This window comes from Rhamphochromis sp. 'chilingali' (genome assembly GCF_963969265.1).
Source record: "Rhamphochromis sp. 'chilingali' genome assembly, chromosome: 21".
Classification (NCBI taxonomy): domain Eukaryota; kingdom Metazoa; phylum Chordata; class Actinopteri; order Cichliformes; family Cichlidae; genus Rhamphochromis; species Rhamphochromis sp. 'chilingali'.
Window position 1 is genome coordinate 23,257,846 of NC_137949.1, and position 20,259 is coordinate 23,278,104.

Consider the following 20,259-nt stretch of genomic DNA (forward strand, 5'->3'; position numbering starts at 1 on the left):
GCTCAGAACTCCTTTGAATCTTGGCTTCCACATTAGAATAATTTAAGGAGAAAAAAAGTCTAAAAGCTACGCTGATATTAATGAGAAAAAGCAAAAACTGAAGGATTTAAACAATAAAAGTAAAAGTAAAAGAGCAAATGTATTTTGAAAGTGAAAACATAAACTCAGAATACAACATTATAACCACTATGACTCATTCAAATCCCCCTGTTTGTAAAATAATCCAATACAAAGTATTTAACTACAGCTCGTTACTGTAACGCTCGATCTCGCTGTCTATTGGCTGCTGGCAAATGCCGCGGTCGTTACATGTCAACCAACAAATTAAAGCGATTCTCCTTTCACTAGATTTTCAGAGAAAGAGAGAGGGAGTGAGAGAGGTTGAAAGGTAGGTTTCGCGCTGCATCCTGGGTACATAGCTCCACTGTGATGCAGTGAGCCTGTTGTGTTGACTGGACACCAAAGTAAAGTGAAACTGGAGCGGGTCGGCTCCGAGGGGCTCTCCGAGCGAGTTACGATGCGTCTTTCACGGTGTTGAACGGTCGCGGTGAGCCATGAGCCAACTTCGCCGGTCGCCTCGAAGCGGAATTAGCTACTGTTGAGCCCCGAAAACGATTCCTTCTCGGAGGGGGGAAAGCAAAAATGAAGAAGCCGAGCGCCCTGCTCCCCGTTGCCGGCTTGACTGGGAAATGGTAGCGTGCTGTAGGGACCGCACTGGGAAGGATCATGGTCGAGAGGAGCAGCAAATTCTTGTTGATCGTCGTCGGATCCGTGTGTTTTATGCTGATTCTCTATCAGTACGTGGCCCCCGGGGTGATCAATTTCGGCTCCCCGCACGGTTATTTCACGGAAGAAGACGAGGGGGACATCTTCCCCACTCCGGACCCCCACTACGTTAAGAAATACTACTTCCCCGTTAGGGACCTGGAGAGGACGATTGATTTCCAAATTAAAGGGGAGGACGTGATCGTGTTTTTGCACATCCAGAAGACCGGGGGGACTACCTTCGGTAGGCACCTGGTGCAGAATGTCCGTCTGGAGGTCCCCTGCGACTGCAGACCGGGCCAGAAGAAGTGTACCTGCTACCGGCCGAACCGCAAGGAGACCTGGCTGTTCTCTCGGTTCTCCACCGGCTGGAGCTGCGGTTTACACGCAGACTGGACGGAGCTCACCAACTGTGTGCCAGGGGTCCTCAACAAGAAGGAGAACAAGCAGAAATCCCTGAGGTGAGACTGGGAGGTGTTTGGTGTAGTCAGGCTACTGTAGACTATGGAAAAGACACAAAGTGTGGTTTAGGTTCTAATCCCCCAAACTGCGGAGGATTTTGTTTGTCTGAAACTTTAGAGCTCTTCTCCATTGGAGGTACAATAAGGTCACTGAAAGCTCGTAAAAACTTACAGTTGATAAATAAACTTATGTCACTCAGTCAAACTGCCTTTCAGTTCTTAGCAGCTTCTTTCTGTTCATGACATATTTTACCTCATCCCCCTGGAGACATTTTAAAAGGCATAATAGTCACTGGTTTAAAGATCATCTCTCCTCATAAAAATATCAAAAGTCCACCTGGAGCAGGGTTTTTTTTTCTTTTTTAATCGCAGGATTGTTATTGTGATCCCAGAGAAGATAAAGCACAACAGAGGGTAATATAAAGGTGTTATAGTCTCATAAACGAATGTAACAAACGCATGAAAATCCCCACAGCTTCTTCACGGATGTGTTGTTCTCTGCATGGGACAGCATTACCATATAATTTTCATAAAGTCATCTATCTGTAGGTCGAGAATAGATGCTGAGAGGCAAATGTTGATTGACATTTCAACACTACACTGTCACGAAATGCCACAGGAGCTCAGCAGCATCTCTGACAATTGTTGATCGGTGCCAATATCAGGGTGCCCTCCCACTGAATCGTACACTGAGATTTGGCTGAATTTATTTCAGGAGGGCTGTAATACATCCAGGCAACATTTCCGCTCAGTAATAATCCCTCGCTTTGACTGCGAGGTACCCAGACACAATGCGCATCTTATTAAGTTATAACCCATTTCTTCTCCACGCCTTCCCCATTGTTGTTGCCCACATATTGCATCCCTCACCCAGACATATTGACGGCTGTATCAACTTCCATTTCACTGCACCCCTGTGGTTAAAGGGTACGCTTGTTGAATGGGTTATGTGTCTTTGTGTTGTCTGAGCTTGTTCAATATTTTATTTTGGCTATGGATGATCAATAGGACAAAGAGGGATTAGAAATTGTGGAAATTTGTCTGTCTGGCAGCCAGGCGTGGTGGAGATGTCAGGCCGGCTGCTCTGCTTCCCATGGCTGCTCAGACTGGGGGATCAGTGCTGCAGGCTGGGCTGGGCTTGGCTGGTAGAGGGGGAGGGAGATCGGGGGACCCTGCGGGGGTTTGGCTCCGCTCTAATCCGGGTGATTATTACCACTGGGACGCGCATACACACATACACATACACACACTAGCAGTGGTATTTGCTACTGGCGTCTGTCCTGACTCCTGTGGTTTCCCTGGGGCAGAGGTGATAACGTGTTCGGCCATTCTGCATGGAGGGCTGAGATATCACCGTGGATGCAGGATAAACTGCCTTTCATCACTTTGTGAACAGTTTCTGAGCCCGCGCGCACCTGAAGAGGCCACAGGAAAAGAACGAGACAAGAAGGCAGAGAAGATGAGAGTAAATATGCACGGGTGAGAGCACAGATGACAGACGATCGCTTGGCCCGGGTGTAATCGACTGTCTGAGCACTCGGGGCAGGAAAAACAAGGCACTGCAAGGGTAAAAACGGCCTAAAGGAAACTGTGCCGCTCCAAGCTGTGTACAGCGCAACTTTCACAAAGAAGAGAAGTGAATAACTGCAAAGAAACAAGAAGCGCTCTCTGTTTCTCTCTCTGTCACGGCTCTGTTTGTTCCTTTTTCTCCCTCGTTGCCTCTTTTTCTGGCCTCTGTCCTCATTGTTCGGTCCTCTTGTGGCACTCTTATAATGCTGGGAGCATTTATCTTGAGGGCATTGTCGTGCAAAGGCGAGTTAAAGCGTGAATTTAAAGGTGTCAGTGTGGCATTTCTCGGTGTCCCCCCCAACCCGCAGCTTTCCGATCAACTGCGTATATTCGTAGTGCGTTTATGTTTGAGGAAGTGGGTTTGAGTGAATCTATGTCTGTGTGAAACGGAAAATGATTATTTAAAACAGACCTATGTAGCAGGAGCAGTTGTTGTGCTGACAGATCCAGCATCCCTCTCTCCGCAGCTGTGCGCTCATACAGCTGTCAAGTGGATTTTACACAAACGTCTCAAATGCTGCAAAAATAAAATGTGAATTAGGACCATTTCCATCAGCTGGATTGAGGCACATAAATACACCACCTGGCTGTCAACGAAAATATATATCTGCAGGAAAACCTGAATAAAGTCCAGACAAACAAACATATTTAAGATTTAATAGTGGACAAGTCACTAAAGATGGCTACCACTACTACTACTGTAAGGGTATGTGAATACATCCCAAACTCATTCAGTTTGGCTTTGCTTGGTATGCTGTGCTCTATATGATATGGATATTTCCTGAGTTTTAATGTAAGCCAAACATCTATTTCATGTCTATGTCTTTATGTTCACACGCCCTTAATGAAAATCGATGAGCTTTCTCCCACAGTGTTTTGGCAGCACACCAGTCCTTTTCATCCGTGTAGCAGGCTACCAGGGTTAGCCTTGCAGTGTTTCCCCGAGGTTAACTGTCTCCAGAAGTGGATGGGAGGGTTGAGGAAGCTTATCGGTGGGGTTGCAGCTGTAATGACATCAGCAGGAGAGCCACCAGGGTCGTGGTCAGGATTGGCTTCTCTACCAGCAGAGCTTCTTGCAGCGTTGTCTCTTGCTACTAGCTTCATGTGGGATGCATATTAAGAAATAATAATGATGACTAGGAGATTTTAGGGCTGACTTTCGGACGCTGGGGTTGTCGTTGGGTTTAAGTGGAGCTAAAGTGTTTTAAAGCTTTTACTCGTCGCTCAGTCACATGGTGAAACAGAGAGCAGAGGAGAGAAATGACAGTAAAACAGAGCAGATGCACACACTGAGCTGGAGTGAAATTAAGACTCATATAATATGTAATTATCATTAATGAAATGTTTCATTCTTACATTGTTTTAATTTTTTGATTATATTTTATCCCATTTTAATTGATTTATGCTTTGATGCAGTGATTCCCAAATTGCGGGCGGGGCCCCCTGGTGGGCCACAAAAGTATTGCATGTGGGGCAAATTACTAATAGAAAATCAGTTTGAGATTACTCAAGTATGTACAGTTCCATATTTATTTAAATTTGTGTATTGATGTCAAACGTTAATTAAAACTGGTAATATGGGTTGGTTAGTCTGTGGTAGTACTCATTACTGCTTTTGTATTGAAGTTTGTGTCAAAGTGGCAGGTGGGTCACTCACTGGGCTCAGCAGTTTGCATATGACTTGGTAGCATTAGCAATTTATAGCCAAGAGCCTGTTTCTGTTTGTTTGTTTTAAATAAAAATTTCAAGGAAACGCATCACAATCACAGATTCCATGGGATTTTCAGGTTTTTAAGTAGGCTGTAGGACTCTTGACTTTGGGAACTTCTTTAACGTGATGATGAAATCAAAGAACTTTGTCTTTGCTTGTTTCGTTCTGCTGATTAAGCATACCAGCAAAAAACCAAAAAATACTTTCAAGCCTTTTGTGAAAGAAGTATCAATATGGTTTTTGTCCAAACAAGTGCATCCATTAATAAAATTCTGCGATATTTGACAGTTGCCTAATTTATTAACTGTTTCTAATTATGTTTATATGGGGGCATGTTGCCCTTTTAATAAGAGCTAGAGAGCATCATAATTACCCTTATGAGATTTCCAAAACATTTGTGGATTTGGGAGCTGTTTTGTATTGATGCTGTAACACTTTCCAAGCCCAGTTGTTATGGCTGGATTAGTTATTGATTGAACAGATGAGTCTGTTGCACCATTTCTTCTGAATATTTCCACTTGAAGAGAGCGTAACAGCAGCTTTAAAAACGCTGAAGAAAGTAGATAAAGTATGGTTTCTTTTTTTTTTTTCTTTTAAATACAGTGAATCCTAATTTTTTTTTTTTTTTTTTTTTTTTTTTTTTTTTTTTTTTTTGAAGAAAATAAAACAGTTGATTGGACATAGTTTGGTGTGGAGATAAATGTGGCAGCTTCAGAGCAAAGCGCATTAAAAGGAGCAAGCAGCGGCGTGATGAATAGTTGGTAATGGGGGAGACAGGTCTGGCTTTGATTGGTGATTAGATGAGATCGATATGAACAGTGGCATTGTGGGAGAAAGTAACTCACTTACTTAGCAGAGCGCCACTGAGAGTGGATTTGTCATCTTCCCACTCCTTATACCAGTTTTAATGTTCCCCACTGATCCCATGGGACACACTATCTCGCGCTCACACACGTCCACTAATAAGTGTGTGAAACAAACAGTCAAATGCAATGCTTAAGATATGGCGCTTCTAATTGGTTAAGGAGGTTCCTATCACTTTACTCAAATTAAAGCACCACTTTCAAATGGGGGAAACCATCTGTCCTCTGGAAGTGTGTGTGTGTGTGTGTGTGTGTGTGTGTGTGTGTGTGTGTGTGTGTGTGTGTATATACACACACATCTCATGACTGTGTGTGCCTGTTTTTCTTTCTTTTTTTTAATCCTGGCATGTCAAAGAGTGTCTTAGTAAGCAAAGTGATGGGGCTAATTTTACTGCCTTAGTCTCAGTCCTCTTTCAAATCGCTCCCTGTTTCTTTCTCCCCCACCTCCTCTTCAGCCCCCCTTGGCTTTTCTCTAGAACACTTTCCCTCCCTCCCTCTCCTTCCATCCTTTCCTCCCTCCTTCCGTCCACATGACGGTGTCACTCTAATCAAACAGCAGGCTTGCTTTCTGCTTGGTGGCTTTATGGCTGGGGGCTCTCTTGCTGTCTCTCTTTCACTTTTCCATCCATCTCGGGCCCGTTGTCTCTCTTTCCTTCCTTTGCCATCGTTCTCTCGCTCTCCCCCCGAGCGTGACTACTGCATTAGAGGAAATGTCTTTTCATGGAAGATTTGCTGCAATTTCCAAAATGGCTGCTTTGCCTAATGGACAACTGCCTTGGTTCTAATGAATGATTACATGTATGAGGGAGGGGAGGGGACGATGGCAGGGGGGGAACAGAAGAAGAGATGGCGGCGATGAAGAGCAATATGAGGAAGAGGATGGAATGAGTGTGGGACAAGAGGAGAGCTGTCAGGGAATGATTGGAAAGATAAAGGATGGAGGGGTGAAAACGTTTAGTTTCATTGCTGGGGAGGGGGCTAGTCAATTAGCACGGTTGTCAAGCACTGGGCATTACTCTTCTTTCAATAGGTCTGTTTCAGATTCACAGCACAAATCACTGCACCCTAAGATGGCTGTGTGCGTGCGTGCGCGTGCGTGTGTGCGTGCGTGCGCGTGCGTGCGTGCGTGCGTGTGTGTGGCGTGAGAGCGGATGCGTATGCATGTGGTAGCCCAGCATGATGCCAGTGCAACCCAGCATCCAGATTAACTTTGCAGAGGCAGCCACGGCTGATTGGCATATCATATGTGCGTGTGTGTGTTTGTCTATGCGAGCACATGCACGCGCTCATGTGTAGTCAGGCAGGTCAGTGTTAATCCAATCAGATTAGCTGGGTTTAAGCGCTGCCGGCCAGGAACACCAAAGCCGGTTACGTCCGTTCATCCTGTGGCTGCGGTTATAGTATTCCCGACAAACATTCCCAGATCAGTCCAGCCAGTTATTCCGTTCATGAACTCAAATCCCCTTTTCTTCTCAGGCAAGCCTGCTTATCTTCCTAGAAACCAGGCTCTGATTGGGTTTATCTCTCATGAATAATACCAGTAGCTGCTTTACTTTACCTGATGAATATCATGTTTGTACAGTGGACATGCAGTGATAAGTGTCTGGATGGATGTTTACATTTAGTCGTGGGAACATTAGTAGATTAATGGAGTTTTCAAAGGACACACAATTGATCAATGACAGTTGTTATGACCTGTTTGGTAATTAAGTAAAATATCAAACACTTGCTGTAGGAGGCGACAGGAAGGGCATCCAGTGTAAAAATCCATGCCAAATTAAATATGCAGATCCATCCACTACGGCGACCCCTTAGGAATAAAGCAGAATTTGTGGTTCAGCAGGGATAGCACGTTTGCAGTCCATCTTTCGGCAGACCGATGCATCATCAACTTCCAGAAATGCACAGTTAGAATTTTAGAGGACTGGGCGAAGACCACTCTCTATGCACGTTTGCAGGACCATACCGAAAGAAGCTTTATAGGTTGTATATCTGTACAAGCTGCCACCAGGCCGATAATCCAAAGTTCTTGCTGCTCAACCTGTTTTATTTAAAGTTTTCTTTTTAAAGCTTAAAATGCTTTAGTGTGGATTCGAATAATGAAGCCACCACAGACGTGCCAAAAGCTTCAAATATCAACTCGTTGCTCACAGCCTATTTGAGACTTTGACAGGACAGTGGATAATGTCAGGTGGATCGGTAAACACTGCACTACTAGTTCGTCATTTAGCTTTATCTTGAATTGGGAAAAATGATAATCATTTGTTATCATACAGCAAATAGTTTTGTTTTGGGGATTTTTAAAAGTTAAGTAAAGGTTTTGATTCTTTGTAGTCTGTTTAGTTGAATGCTGTTTCAAGATGTCCTCAAATAAAATGGTTATTTCTCTACTGTTAGAAAAAGTTGAGATGGATTCTGTATCTGTTTTCTCCTTTGGTAACGTAGAATTGACAGGTCTGTGCTTCACTGCTGCTTCGCGTTGACTTCAGGAGTTCAGCTCAGGTTCATTCTCAGGTCATTGCGTCAACGCATAACACAGCCTCAGGATTCAGAGCTGAGACTTTAGCTCAATAGAATATGCCAATACCTCTGTTGGGCCTCATCACTACACACATACGCAGGGTTTTAGTTTGACTCTGTGCCACGGAGACCATCTGCAGACGTTTTGCAGCAAACGAAAGGTTGGCTTTGGTTGATCAGGGATGCAAATGTCTGATTAGAACCAAACTGTTGACGTTGGGCATTACAGAATCGACCTTAAAGTCAACATGAACCGGCACAGAAATCAAACCAGTACAGTGAAGCCGAGTTGAGGCCATTGCACGTAATTGATTGGCCGCAGCTGTTTCACCTCAGTGGATTGTAAGGGCAGGAGAAGTAGAGGGACTGCTAAACATCGTCTCCATTGATGGTATGTGAAAGGTTATCATTACCCTGCCTGCAAGACTTCATTATTGATTGAGTGCTATGGATTAGATAGGTTGGGGTTTTTTTGTCATTGATTGATTGAACTTGAATGACAGTAACATAGAGCAGAGTCTTACCAGACCAGTATGGATGTATGCTGAAGACGGACGACAGACACGCAGACAGAGAGAGCATGAGCGCGGGACAGAAAAGCAGGAGTGATGTGTTTCTTAATCATTACACAGCCCCTACCGCTCTGTGTGTCACTCCTTTTCTTCCACCCTCTGTTGCCGACTGTCAAATGTCAACCCTCGCCACCGCCACCGAAGTGATTCTGCGGCCCTGTGGACAAATAACCGTGCGGTGAATGATTAGCAGACATTTCTATGGCTGTTAATAAGGGGTGTTACGCTGCAGCAGCCTTGCCAACAGGATTACCGCCTATTGATTATCCTAGCCTAGCATTAGTTTTGCTAGCTAAAAGCGACTGGCTGATTAGTGAGCATTTCTATAGTGGTTAATGAGTGGTGCTGCGGAATGCTATGGTATGCTATCCGTGAGAATGGGATTACAGTCTATTAATCAGACAAGAGGCTCGCTGGAGTCATTAGCCAGCCCCGCGGCAAAGTCAGCGCATCTGTGGCTTATTTCTGGTTCCTAAATGAGGTTTGGCCTTGTCTCCATTGTCTGGTCTCTCGCTACATATCAACACTGAGTTTCTTGTCTTTCTTTTAACACCCAATGATTCCCTATTCTTTGATCGCACTTCTCATCTTTTGCCCTCCCTCACATCTTCTTTCCTTCCTCAGAGATGGAGAAGGACAGAGAGAGAGAGAGGGAAGGAGACATCCCTAGGGGAAGCCTCTCTCTGCATCCATTAACGGCACTGTCTTTTCACGTCCCTCAATATGACAAGTCCAGACAGGATGTGAACCCGGAGCTGCTCCTCATCTCTCAGTGTGCATTCCCTCTCCTTTATTTGTTAACAAACAAATAAATGCGACCGTTTTCTGCATGCTAGGATTTATGAATAATCTATTCACGAAGCTGATGTGTGTCTGTGGGTGCGTGCTTGCGTGTGTGCGAGCGAGAGATGGCCAAAGGAGGCATGTGAACGGAGAGGCGAGGCTGACAAGCGTGTTAATTGAATTGTGGGAAAAATGCAAATCCTGCACTGCCTCTTTGAGTTAGGGGGAGGAGTTTCAGCTGACTGTGACCGTCTCTGCTCACACACGCCCATGCACACACACACACTGAGCTAACTTTTACCGATCCCCCAAAAAAAACAGTTTTGCCTGCTACTATTTGACGCCTCTTCCCATCATTACCCATCATCCTTCTCAGTTTTTCTGCCCGTCATGCCATCCCAGGACCTCTTTTGTCTCTGTGTGTGTGTGTGTGTGTGTGTGTGTGTGTGTGTGTGTTTGCATGTGAGGGTCCCGCCAGAGTGGGGGAAAAATGAAATTCCTCGTTCTGCTACACTTGGTTTGTGTACTTTGCTTTAGGGCAGAGCTGTAGATCACCAGAGTTGCTCCTTGTTTTGTTTTGGTTGTTTTGAAAGTGCAGTGTGTGTCTGTGTGCGAGTGCATGTCCTCTAACTTCATTGGTGCATGTGTGTGTGCCGTGTGAATGTGTGTCCTGTGGGATCTGTGTTCACAGCACTGTACATTAATTTGATTTGTGAGCCTGCCCGTGACTGCATGTTTGCCTGGTAAACCACAGATGAAATGTGTTGCTTACATTGCTGCCAAGCGTCACTGAAAATGCATATTTCTGATTATCTTCTAATACAAATAATGAGCTTTGAGCTGTGATTTGTTACAATTCCTAAAAGCCAAGGTGTGTTTGTGAACATTTAGGTGCACCTTACCATTATTTCTGCACAATGTCAGCTTCAGATGATGCAGTTTCTTGTTTCTGAGGCCCTCCCAGGGATGTGTCTCCAAAATCACTGCATTTACATGAATAAGATTGACGTTGCATAATAATATCTACATTTTCTAAAGGCTTTAAAAGGCGAAAAAGCTCGACGGTGGTCACTTTAAATATTAACAAGGACAAACCGAACAACAAAAAGTCACTCGCTGCTTTCTTTTCTCCAGTATGAACAGAGCGATAGTTGTGACGTCACATCTGCGCTCGCCTCTGTTCCATTGTTTCCATAACTCGCTGCCGCCTCTCATCCAAACTGGCATCTCCTGACTCGCCCTTGGATTCTTCTGTCGGATTAGTTCTATGTTACAAATGCCACTGGTGACATTGAGTGTTTTTGTCTTAACTCTGGAAACAAGCCCCCGAACTTCTGGTTTCATTTCAGCCCTCTGTGCACCATCTGTAGCTGGGCATAAATAATAAAAACTTCATCGGGCTGCTCGGAGAGATTTAGGTTTTTATTTTGTGCTGAGCAGAATTAAAGGCGAACCGCAGCTGATTACTTGTACCACAAACAGTCGCATGAGGAGCTGTCAGGTGGCAGCTACTAAAAGATGTTTCTTGCACACAAACGCACACAGATTATGCGAGAGGCCTGGTTGAGTTAAGAGTTAAATCCATACGTCTCCTTGTTTGAAAATCAGCACCGACTCTTGTTGATCTGAGCTTTAAATGTAGGGCAGGCCTCTCCTGTAACTGCACTAAAGAGACGAGTGAGAGAGTGTCACTCTGCCAAATAAAGGTCAGCGTTAAAGCTAATCCAGTTATACTATTCTTAGTGCCTCTTCACCTCTTTGTCTCTTGCCGCTCTTCCTTCTCCTCCTCTTCTTCATCTCACTTGGCTCTGTGGATCTGGGCTGCAAGTATGTCAGGTTCACCTTTGTTTTCCCCTTCTCTCTTTCGCTCTGTCAAAAAAAACTTCTTCATCCTGCGCGCCACCACCGCTGTCATTCCGAGTCCCCAGCGCGTGTCAGCTTCCTCCAGAGAGAGGAAGTGATGTGTCAGGATGCGCCTTTATCCGCCAGTGATGTGATCTGATCTGATGTGAGATTGAGATAAACACAGGAGGAGTATAATGTTCTCTCCCTCTCTCACCCTGGGGAACTGTACGACGGGTTTCTTTTTTCCCCCCACCCTCTGTCTGTGCCTTTTTTCCCTCATGTGCACAGACAGAAAAATCAGGTGGTCTTGGGGTAATTGCCAAGTTACAAAGGGAATTCTAGGGAGTGGGTCTTTCATGTCTGCTAAGCCCGTCAATTCCTTAAAATATCTCCTTTGATACCTTATACTAGAAGTTTAGGACGAAGTCTTGTAACAGTGAGATCACTGGTTTGATCCCCCATGATATGTAATATTTCTTCCGACAGCTTTGTGTTGTTACAGTCTTTAAGTAAGATACTAAACTTCCATCAGCTTCTAGTTTTATACTTTTTGTTAGCCTGTCAAATAAATGCAAAAAAATACTAAATTACTTCAGGAGCTCCTACAGATGCATAGTAGAGTGTTGTGACATTTTTTAGACTAGTACTTGAAAAGGATACAAAGTGTATCAATATTTCAGATTTTCCCCTGGAGTTGTCCTAACAACCACATAGATTGGTTACTTAGGCTTTAATAGGCAGAGAAAATCCAGTCCCACTGAGGCTGCACTGTTTTCAGCAGACAGTCTAGTGTCTTATATTTAAAACTGCTGTATTTATTAGAGTAGATACACATGGAGAGGCAAGGCTAATACCATAACCAACCACTTGAACATTGCATCCTTCCATCTTCTACCAGTTATAAAATCAGGGTCGTGGGGAGAGGATAGGCCAGTACATCCTAAACAGGTCACCAGTCTATGGCAGGGATAACAGAGAAACAGACAACTGTTGAAAATGACATTCACTCCTATGGCCAATTTAGAAATCCCAATTAACCTAACCCCATGCACATGTTTGGACTGTGGGAGGAAGCCAGTATACCCAGAGAGAACCCACTCGAGCACAGGGAGAACATGTGAACTCCATAAAGAAAGGACTCAGCCGACCAGTGTGGATTCCCAGAACCTCCTTCCTGTGAGGCAGCCGTGCTAACCACTGCACCCTGGTGCTGCCCGTTGCGGATATTTTTAGATAACTCCCCAACTAAGCCTGAACATCTGTTTCAAAGTTTATTTTCATACTTAGTCAATGGCATCCACTGCTAATACGCTTTCGAGCATTCCACTCCAGTCTCGGCCTAAACCCCGGAAATTTTGGTATGCTGTAATTATCTCCAAGGTAGTCCTGCTACCTCCTAAAAAAATATTTTATTAGACAACCGAACAGATGACCAAAAAAGGAGCTTTGACGAGTTCAAACGCATGAAAACGCATCACTTAGCGGTGCTTAAGAGGGCTTTGTCATGTCCCGGAAAGTAGAAGCCCAATTAGAGCTGAGTATGTAAATTAGATGTTTATGAGAGACAAGACTTATCCTGCCTCTTTAAGGCAAACAGTTAATTATGTGCGCTTCCCTTTAATGGAGTCTTCTCCCCATGGTCGAAGGCAAATGGGATCCGAAAGTCCCACCAAATGCTGATAAGACATGCCTTGTTACTACACTGGATATTAAGAGCTCGAGATGTATTGAAATCGTTCAGTCTTTGTTTTTGTGTTTTTCGCTTGTTCTGAAAATTGGACTTGGCTGCACATCCCAGTCTGTAATTACTCGACAAATGAAGCCAAAGTAATAACTATCAAACCGCTTTCCCAATGACTTCTTGTCACTCCGCTGCCGTCTATGAATTTCATATTCTCCTCTAGTGGAAAGCCAGGTAATTTGAGGTGTTAGCTCCAAAGCTTTGAACAAACGTTACCCCACCACCAATGAGCCTTTAAGCACAGAGAAGCTTTCAGAGGTGAGTGTGTCATTGTGAAGCAAGGTGTTCCCAGAAAATGAGTAAAACAAGTGAGATTGTTCTCTTTTATTTAAGCTTTTTTTCCTTTTTCCCTGCTAGGAAAGTAATTTAAACACAGTGTTGACTGAAAGAGGTGGCGAGGCAGAGGGTTTTGGAAAAAAAATGATTCAAATTAAGCAGCTGATACTCAGAAACACTACGCATAAACAAAGACAAATACCGGTTATAGGACTAAAAGGCTATTAATTTGCAGAAGGCAAGATACTAACTGTAATGCAACACTTAAACCACCGAAACAAAATAAAGAGAAGTACCATTAACAGTATTTGAAGAAGAAAAAAAAACACAGGAAAAAAGACCTAGGCAGTAGCCGTTTTCTCTGCTTCTGAGTGTCTATAGCAATAGATGAAAGAGAGTAGAGGTATTAAAGGTGCATGAAACTCCCTGGAGTCCAGAAAGATGTCACTTCATCACAACTTGGACTATTTCCCATTTGCGTGATGCTGGCCTTTTGAGCATCACAATGCAAATAGTCCGAGGCACTCATGCAAAAATGCAGACCGTGCTCTCTCTGCCACACACATGCTCCCTCCGTCCCTTACAGACTTTATGATGTTCACTGTTCCCCCCCCACATGTGCCTTTCCCCCCCCCCCCCCCTCCCTCTCTTTTCCTCCCTTCCTTCCCGTTCTCCCCTCGCTCTCTGCCATCTTTTGTCCGGCATCTCTTCACGCTTGACCGGCCTTGCTGTGACTCTTGACTTCAAAGAGCTACTTCATTCATCAGTCACTCATCAGAAAGAGAGGGCCATTCAGCGCTGCGCTAAAAGAGAGGGAGGGGACGAGGAATGAGTGTATAAAAAAGAAAAAAAAAAAGAGTGTGCTTTGGGGGGGCGGGGGATAAGTGTATGAAAAGAGGGCACGAGAGAGAAAGGGGATCCGCTCTTGACCGCGGGAGACCTTGGGAGTCACAAAAGCAAAAAAAGGGACATGCTCCCACACATCCACACACCCATACAGAGTCCCTGTCAGCACTTAAACAAACTGTCTCACACTTGTTTTCCATCCTGTTGGGTGTGTGCAGATGCCTCGTGCACATTTCCTTCCATCGTTTTCTGTCAATCTCCGTTTTCTCTCTCTGTCTTTTTTTTTTGTCTTCTCATTCTTCTCATTTGAGCCAGCGGTGCAGAGGGGGCGTCGAGTCCCGTTCCTTCTGTAATCCCCTCACTGCACCTGGGTATTTTTTTTTTCTCTTTCAAATCTTTTCTACACGACCGCTCGCCACTATTTCTAAATGTGTATTTTCACTCCATTGGTGTTCACTGACATTCTCCCTCTTTTTTCCCATTCCTCTGTATTTTGAGGTGGCTGGCAAGCTAGTTTTCAGGTCAGTGGGAATTGCTATTGCCTCCCCTCTCAGTTGGAGTCTGGCTCACACTCGACTGCATACAAACACACTCGCACACACAGATATGCACACTTATTGTTCATCCTGCTCTTTTTTCTCTTTTATAACCGGTTTATATGGACATGTGGTTCTGTGGCCTTGTACACACGGTTTCTTAACTTGTAAAGATTTCTTGTAGGTGCGCCAGGTGTCTTTCATCCACCTTCATGTCTTTTCATCATCCCGGCTTTTACTTGCGTTTCTCTCTCAAGTAATAAGTCACAACTGAAAGACTGTGACGCTCTGGGTGCTACGATCTGTTTTTGTGGTTTTTCACTCTGTATGGAGAAGCGATTTCTTTATGACTCACCTTGTTTGTGTGTGGGCATGTACCGTATGTATCTAAACTCTTACCGAAGTTAACCTTTCATGCTCAACAAGCAGGTTTTAATGTTTTTACAAGAGGTAATTATGGTCTTATGTAAGGATGCCAGTGCCTGTTGAAGGACTTTTAAAAGTTTGAAACGGCTTTTTGTTGTATAGAAAGTAAAAGTATATGCATACAGTGAACGGTAATATGTCATTGTCATTTTTATTATTATTTTTTGTGCACCCTGCAATTACTGTGTGCTGAGCGTAAGAGCCTAAAATAATATTTGACTGTTAAGATGTTTTGTTTTGTTTTTTTCATATTTATTTAATTTGATTATTATTTTTTTTTATTGTTAATATATTTTTTCCCATACAGCACAATTTAACTGTTTTTCTAAGGTGTTACGTAGGCACCCCTCACTATCTGGTGCTACTTGAGGCTTCACACTTTTTTCTGATGGGAAATTCAGCGTAAAAGATGGGTGTAGCATCCATTACTGGTTTCTGAAGCGCTGTTTTGAAGCTTCAAGATGTTTCCGTTCATATGTTGGGGTTCTGAAACCAGATCTGAGGAGCGAGGTGTAGCTCTGACGGTCATCCCGGATAATCTTCCTTTCTGAAACTGAGACTGAGTAAAAAAATGGAGTAAATGTAATGATAGACTGAACCCATGAACTCGGCAAGGAATTGTATACATAGGTCAAAATAGCATTTTAATTCCTTAAGTCCAGTTAGCTTTTTTTTTTTTTAAAGTGCAGATGTGTAATTTTGTTATACATGTACGATGGCAATAAAGGGCTATTCTACTCTTAAACTAATTCTTACACTAATTACACAAACTCCGGTCTTTACTTCTTCTTTTTTTTTTTTAGTTCCTGTGGCAGAAACTGTGGCTTTTGCACCAATAAGCTGAATTCGTTCAACAAATTTTTCACAGTCCATTGTTTTGTTTTTATAAATCTTGTGTTCATGTCTTGGGTGCACTATTATTGCAAACTGCGTTCTTAATCTATATCATCTTAAATTATGCGTTTGACACGACTCACTCTAAGCAGTGATCCTCTTCCTGTTTCAGCTTGACTGTTTGTTGCTACATTTAGCAACTTTGCAGACATTTAGTAGCATTTTTCTCACGTCAACCAACTGCTGTTCAGCAACGAAGGTCCTTCTACAGTCAATTGTCTCCTTCTGTGCCATTCAGCAAGTTGGAGAGCAGCATGCACTGAGGAGAAGGAAAAAAGAAATTCTGCCTCTTTTGGATCATTTTACTATCAACGTCTGAAGCCCAACAAACGATATTCAAGACAGCCCTAAGTGTAACTTATGTTTTTTGTTTATTTTTTTGTACCAAATTTGATTTCCTTCAAAATATTCAAACATCAAAGTCCTCCTCAAATACATTTTACGTTCATTTTATCAAAGCTCAGGATAGGTAGGTAGCTAGGATATTATTTCATAGAAATGAGAGATTTCAGAGTTTTATTATAATTGAATTCACTTCAAATGTAGTTTTCTTAACGCCGAAAAGAGATTTTAATTGCGATTAGAGGCAAAAATGTGAAATTAGTAGATACACAGTGCTGCTCATGCCAAAGCAGCTCTTTCTGGCATTGTTTTAGCTCTGTTTGGTAGAAGTAACGATGCATTGGGCCGTGTTTTTTAATATTTTACCATTCTTGTGTGTAAATAGGGACAAACAAAACATAAATTTGTAGCTTTAAGCAACACAGAAGCCCCCGTTAAAGGCATTCAACTAATTAACCGCCTGAACGAGCCTGAGAAGCTTCAAAAATATTGACATGTTGTTTTTGTCGCTGCATTTTAAAAAGTGGGGGAATGAAAGCAAAGAAGAGAAATTGCGCCTGCTGAGAATCCGTCAAAAAATTGGCAGGAGAGCTGACGTGTCCGCAGACCGCAGTGTTTGGATTTTAAAGTCAAATACCGTGTCCGTGTGCAGTCTTCATGAGCTGAACTTCACTCTAGCAGACGCACACACAAGCTGCTGGGCGCAGCTCTGCACCAACGGCCACAAAAAGCCCGGAGAGAGCAGGTGTAGAGACGAACATGAGTCACAGGTCTTAATAAAGCAGAAAAGGTGCAGAATAGTTAATGAAACACCTAGTCATTTTCCCCTTTTTGTTACTCTCGCTGCCAGAGTGATAAAATGTGTGTTTCTGCTTTTGTGTCCATATATAAAAATATATCTGTATTTTTAAGTATTCATCTATATAAGTCTGCGTGTAAATTATGTACACAAACTCTGGCCCTATGGGGCTAGTCGGGCAAGTTCTTGTAAGCCTGGTGGCTGAGAAACAGACCTGCCAGGACATGCCGGCACACATGCACACTCCTGCTAAAACATTAAAACACCCATAGGAGAAAATGGATATGAAGGGAGAAAGAAGCTTAATAAAAGTGCCACGATGAAGGAAATTGGAGGGGTGGGATAATTGTGTTTGAGCAGGCAAACAGAAAGAAAAGCCTGGGAGAGATGATGGAGGTTTTTCTTTAAAAAAATAAATAAATAAAAAGTAAAAGAAACAGAAATCAAGAAGGTGAAGTGAAACTATCTCGTTGCCCCTCCTAACATGATGGAATGTTAATCAGTGTAAAGAGGTCAGCCCTTGCGGCGTTTTGTGCGTCTGTGTGAGAGAGTGTGACGAGGTGAAAAGGTCAGACATGGGTGTACTGGCTCTTTGGAGCCTCATCTTAAAGTCCTTGAAGTGAACGACTTTACACAGGGGTCCGTTACGACTTTCTTCACAACACAGTCGCAGTCACAAATTGTAGATAAACACCCGATGATGATCCATCAGTTTTGACAGATTTAGAAAAGTGGCCTCAGATATCTGTCGACTGTGTTTTTGTCTATTAAATATTAAAAATCTATCGCACTTACTGTCTTTTCAGCTTCTCTTCCTTCACTCTCTGTTTTGTAAGTGCAGCCGTCAGCCTTTATGAGCAGCTTTTACCTGCCTGCTTTTTTTTTTTTTTCATTCCCAGAAAGGGAATTATGCTGCCAGTGCATTAGATCTACAGGTTGGACCCACAGGATTGTAGATCATTAAACAGCCACAGAGCCATAATGTGTCGCCCACAGTAAAGATTTAAAACATGTTGTGCATTTCCTCTTATTAAAGAAGTCTGTGGAGGATTATTTCAGGGCAGCGATCGCCTTGGGGTGAGAGAAAAGGCTTTTGCGATATTGACAAAAACATCATAGACACCCCCCCCCCCCCCCCCCCTTCTGAATCGTGCACATTGGCGTTTCAACAAAGTGAATGAAAATTTCACTGCTTAAAAATAAACACAATGCATAAATAAAAATTGCAGCTGTGAGACTAAGATGCTTTTGTTATAAATGAACTAAAGGATTTTCTCCTACATGAGTCTTTTTTTGGTGGGTAAAAAAAATTCTTCACACCAATAAATTAAGTTGTATAGGAAACTGCCCGAAATAGTCTGTGATGTAAAAAGAAGGAAACACAGTCTTGGATTGGTTAAAATGGCAGGAGTTAGCATTGTACTAGCTGTACTACATATGATTTATCCTATGAAGAAACCCATCGAGAGAGATTTGAAGATTGTATGTTCAGTTTTTCATTAAACATACGAAATAATCAGTATTTTATTTTAACCAGATTTTTTTTACTTAAATGTAAAGCTCTCGTATTTGTGTTGTTTCAAATTATCTGTAGTAATTGTTCTTGTGTAAAAGATCCACTTTTAGTCTTCTCTCACTAACTTATTTGACACATCTTAAAGCAATTTGTGTATTTGTTCGGTCACTAATTGAATCTGGAGTAGCAGTTTGTGTCTGTACGTCTCAGCTGAGGTCATTTTTACAACTAAATCAGTCGAAGTAGCTGAGAGTGCTTTTCAGTTTAGTGGGTCGTATAAGAAATCGGGCTGTGTAATTTCACTTGGGAACAAAACAATCAGACCAGGAACTCGTTGAGAGGGCGTGCTGCTCGTCGACTCTAAAGAGATTCTGATCTTACTGGCGTCTAACTCTGTTACATGGAAGAAATTGTAAGATTTCCAGAAAAGTGTTCACGACGGTTCAGTCGGTCCTTGTGTTGAGAAACTGAGAATTCCAGTGAAATAGGATGACTCGTTTATTCGCAATCTCATTTTGTAAATAGTGATGTGATCCTTTGTTGTACATTGCGACCACATCAGGATACGTTTCTAAGGGGAATTTGGTAATGTAGTGTAGTGATCCACATCTGCAGCAGATGCTTCATGTTTGTTTAGCTGTTAAGGAAGTCCTCTCCAACTGGAGATTAATGACTAACAAAGAAACAAGGGCCATTGGGGGAAAAGCGTTTCCTTTTGGGTAGCATATACATCGGAATTAGTTTAATGAGTAACTGTACAAAGTCAAGGTGGTGACATGGATGTGATGAAACCTGATGAGGCAAGACACACTGGTTTAGTTAAAGTGGTAAAAGCTAAATAGGGTAGTTCTTAAACAGTGCTTTTTTTTACTCTACTGATCAGTTTCGTGCCCAAAGGATACTTTGGCATGCTGAATGGAGCAGCCATGGATGGAACTACGAACCTTCCAGTTGGATGACCTGCTCTACCTCCTGAGCCCGATAAAGCTATAAAGCAAAGCAAACTTAAATTCTTTCTCAGTGTTTAGCTGCTTTATCCAACCTGTCACCAGTTTTGTGTTGAAAATGGATTTCATAGTGCAGGTTCCATGCACATCTGCATTGGCTTCACTTTTCAAACCCGGAAGCTACGTCGATTTTTCATACGCTCTACACTTGTCGAAGTAGGGACAGCACAGATGTATTAATGATGGATCCATACCGCATACAGGAAAGCCTTGTAGACGGATTCACTGTTATGGCTTACTGGGACACTTAACAGACCTGAGCCATCGTTAGTACCTGTGCTTTCCCCACTGTGACAAGTCGAACTATCTGCTGTGCTGCTAAAAAGGTCTATAATAGCGTACTAATAGCGTAGTAATACAAGACATTACGCTAAAGTCGTCATTATTATCCTAGATGAGATCAGTCATTTTAGCTAAAGAGTCCACTTGCAGACACAGATGTAAAATAAAGAGCGTATTCAATCGGCAAGAGAGGAATAACAGGATGTATTTTACCAACTTTCTTTGCAAGGATGGATTATACTGGGTGGCCGTGGCGGGAGTTACCTTATGTTAGGTAGGGACTCAGTGTTTTGTTCTGGTAACTGGTGAATTATTGTTAGCCTGTTGATAGATGCTTGTTAAACAGAGGTGCACATAAGAACATTAGCTCGTCTTTATTCTGCCAGTTCCCCAAATTATGCATCTAACAGAAAATAGGCATCATAGATGAAATTGATTTAATTCCCTGGGGTTCAGTAACTTTTTCTTTCGCTTGTTTGGCGTTCAAGTGCATTTTGCTGTCTGT

General features: G+C 42.9%; 1 protein-coding gene across 1 annotated transcript in view; it reads left to right on the plus strand.

Moving 5' to 3' along the window:
- The first annotated feature begins 371 nt into the window (after window positions 1–371).
- The window catches only part of hs6st1a (heparan sulfate 6-O-sulfotransferase 1a), a 54,408-nt gene continuing 34,520 nt past the window's right edge, over window positions 372–20,259 (plus strand). Inside the window, exon 1 of the mRNA XM_080871850.1 lies at window positions 372–1,226. Within this exon, the coding sequence (XP_080727976.1) occupies window positions 727–1,226 (500 nt within the window). The 5' untranslated portion in view covers window positions 372–726. The remainder of the gene's footprint in view (window positions 1,227–20,259) is intronic.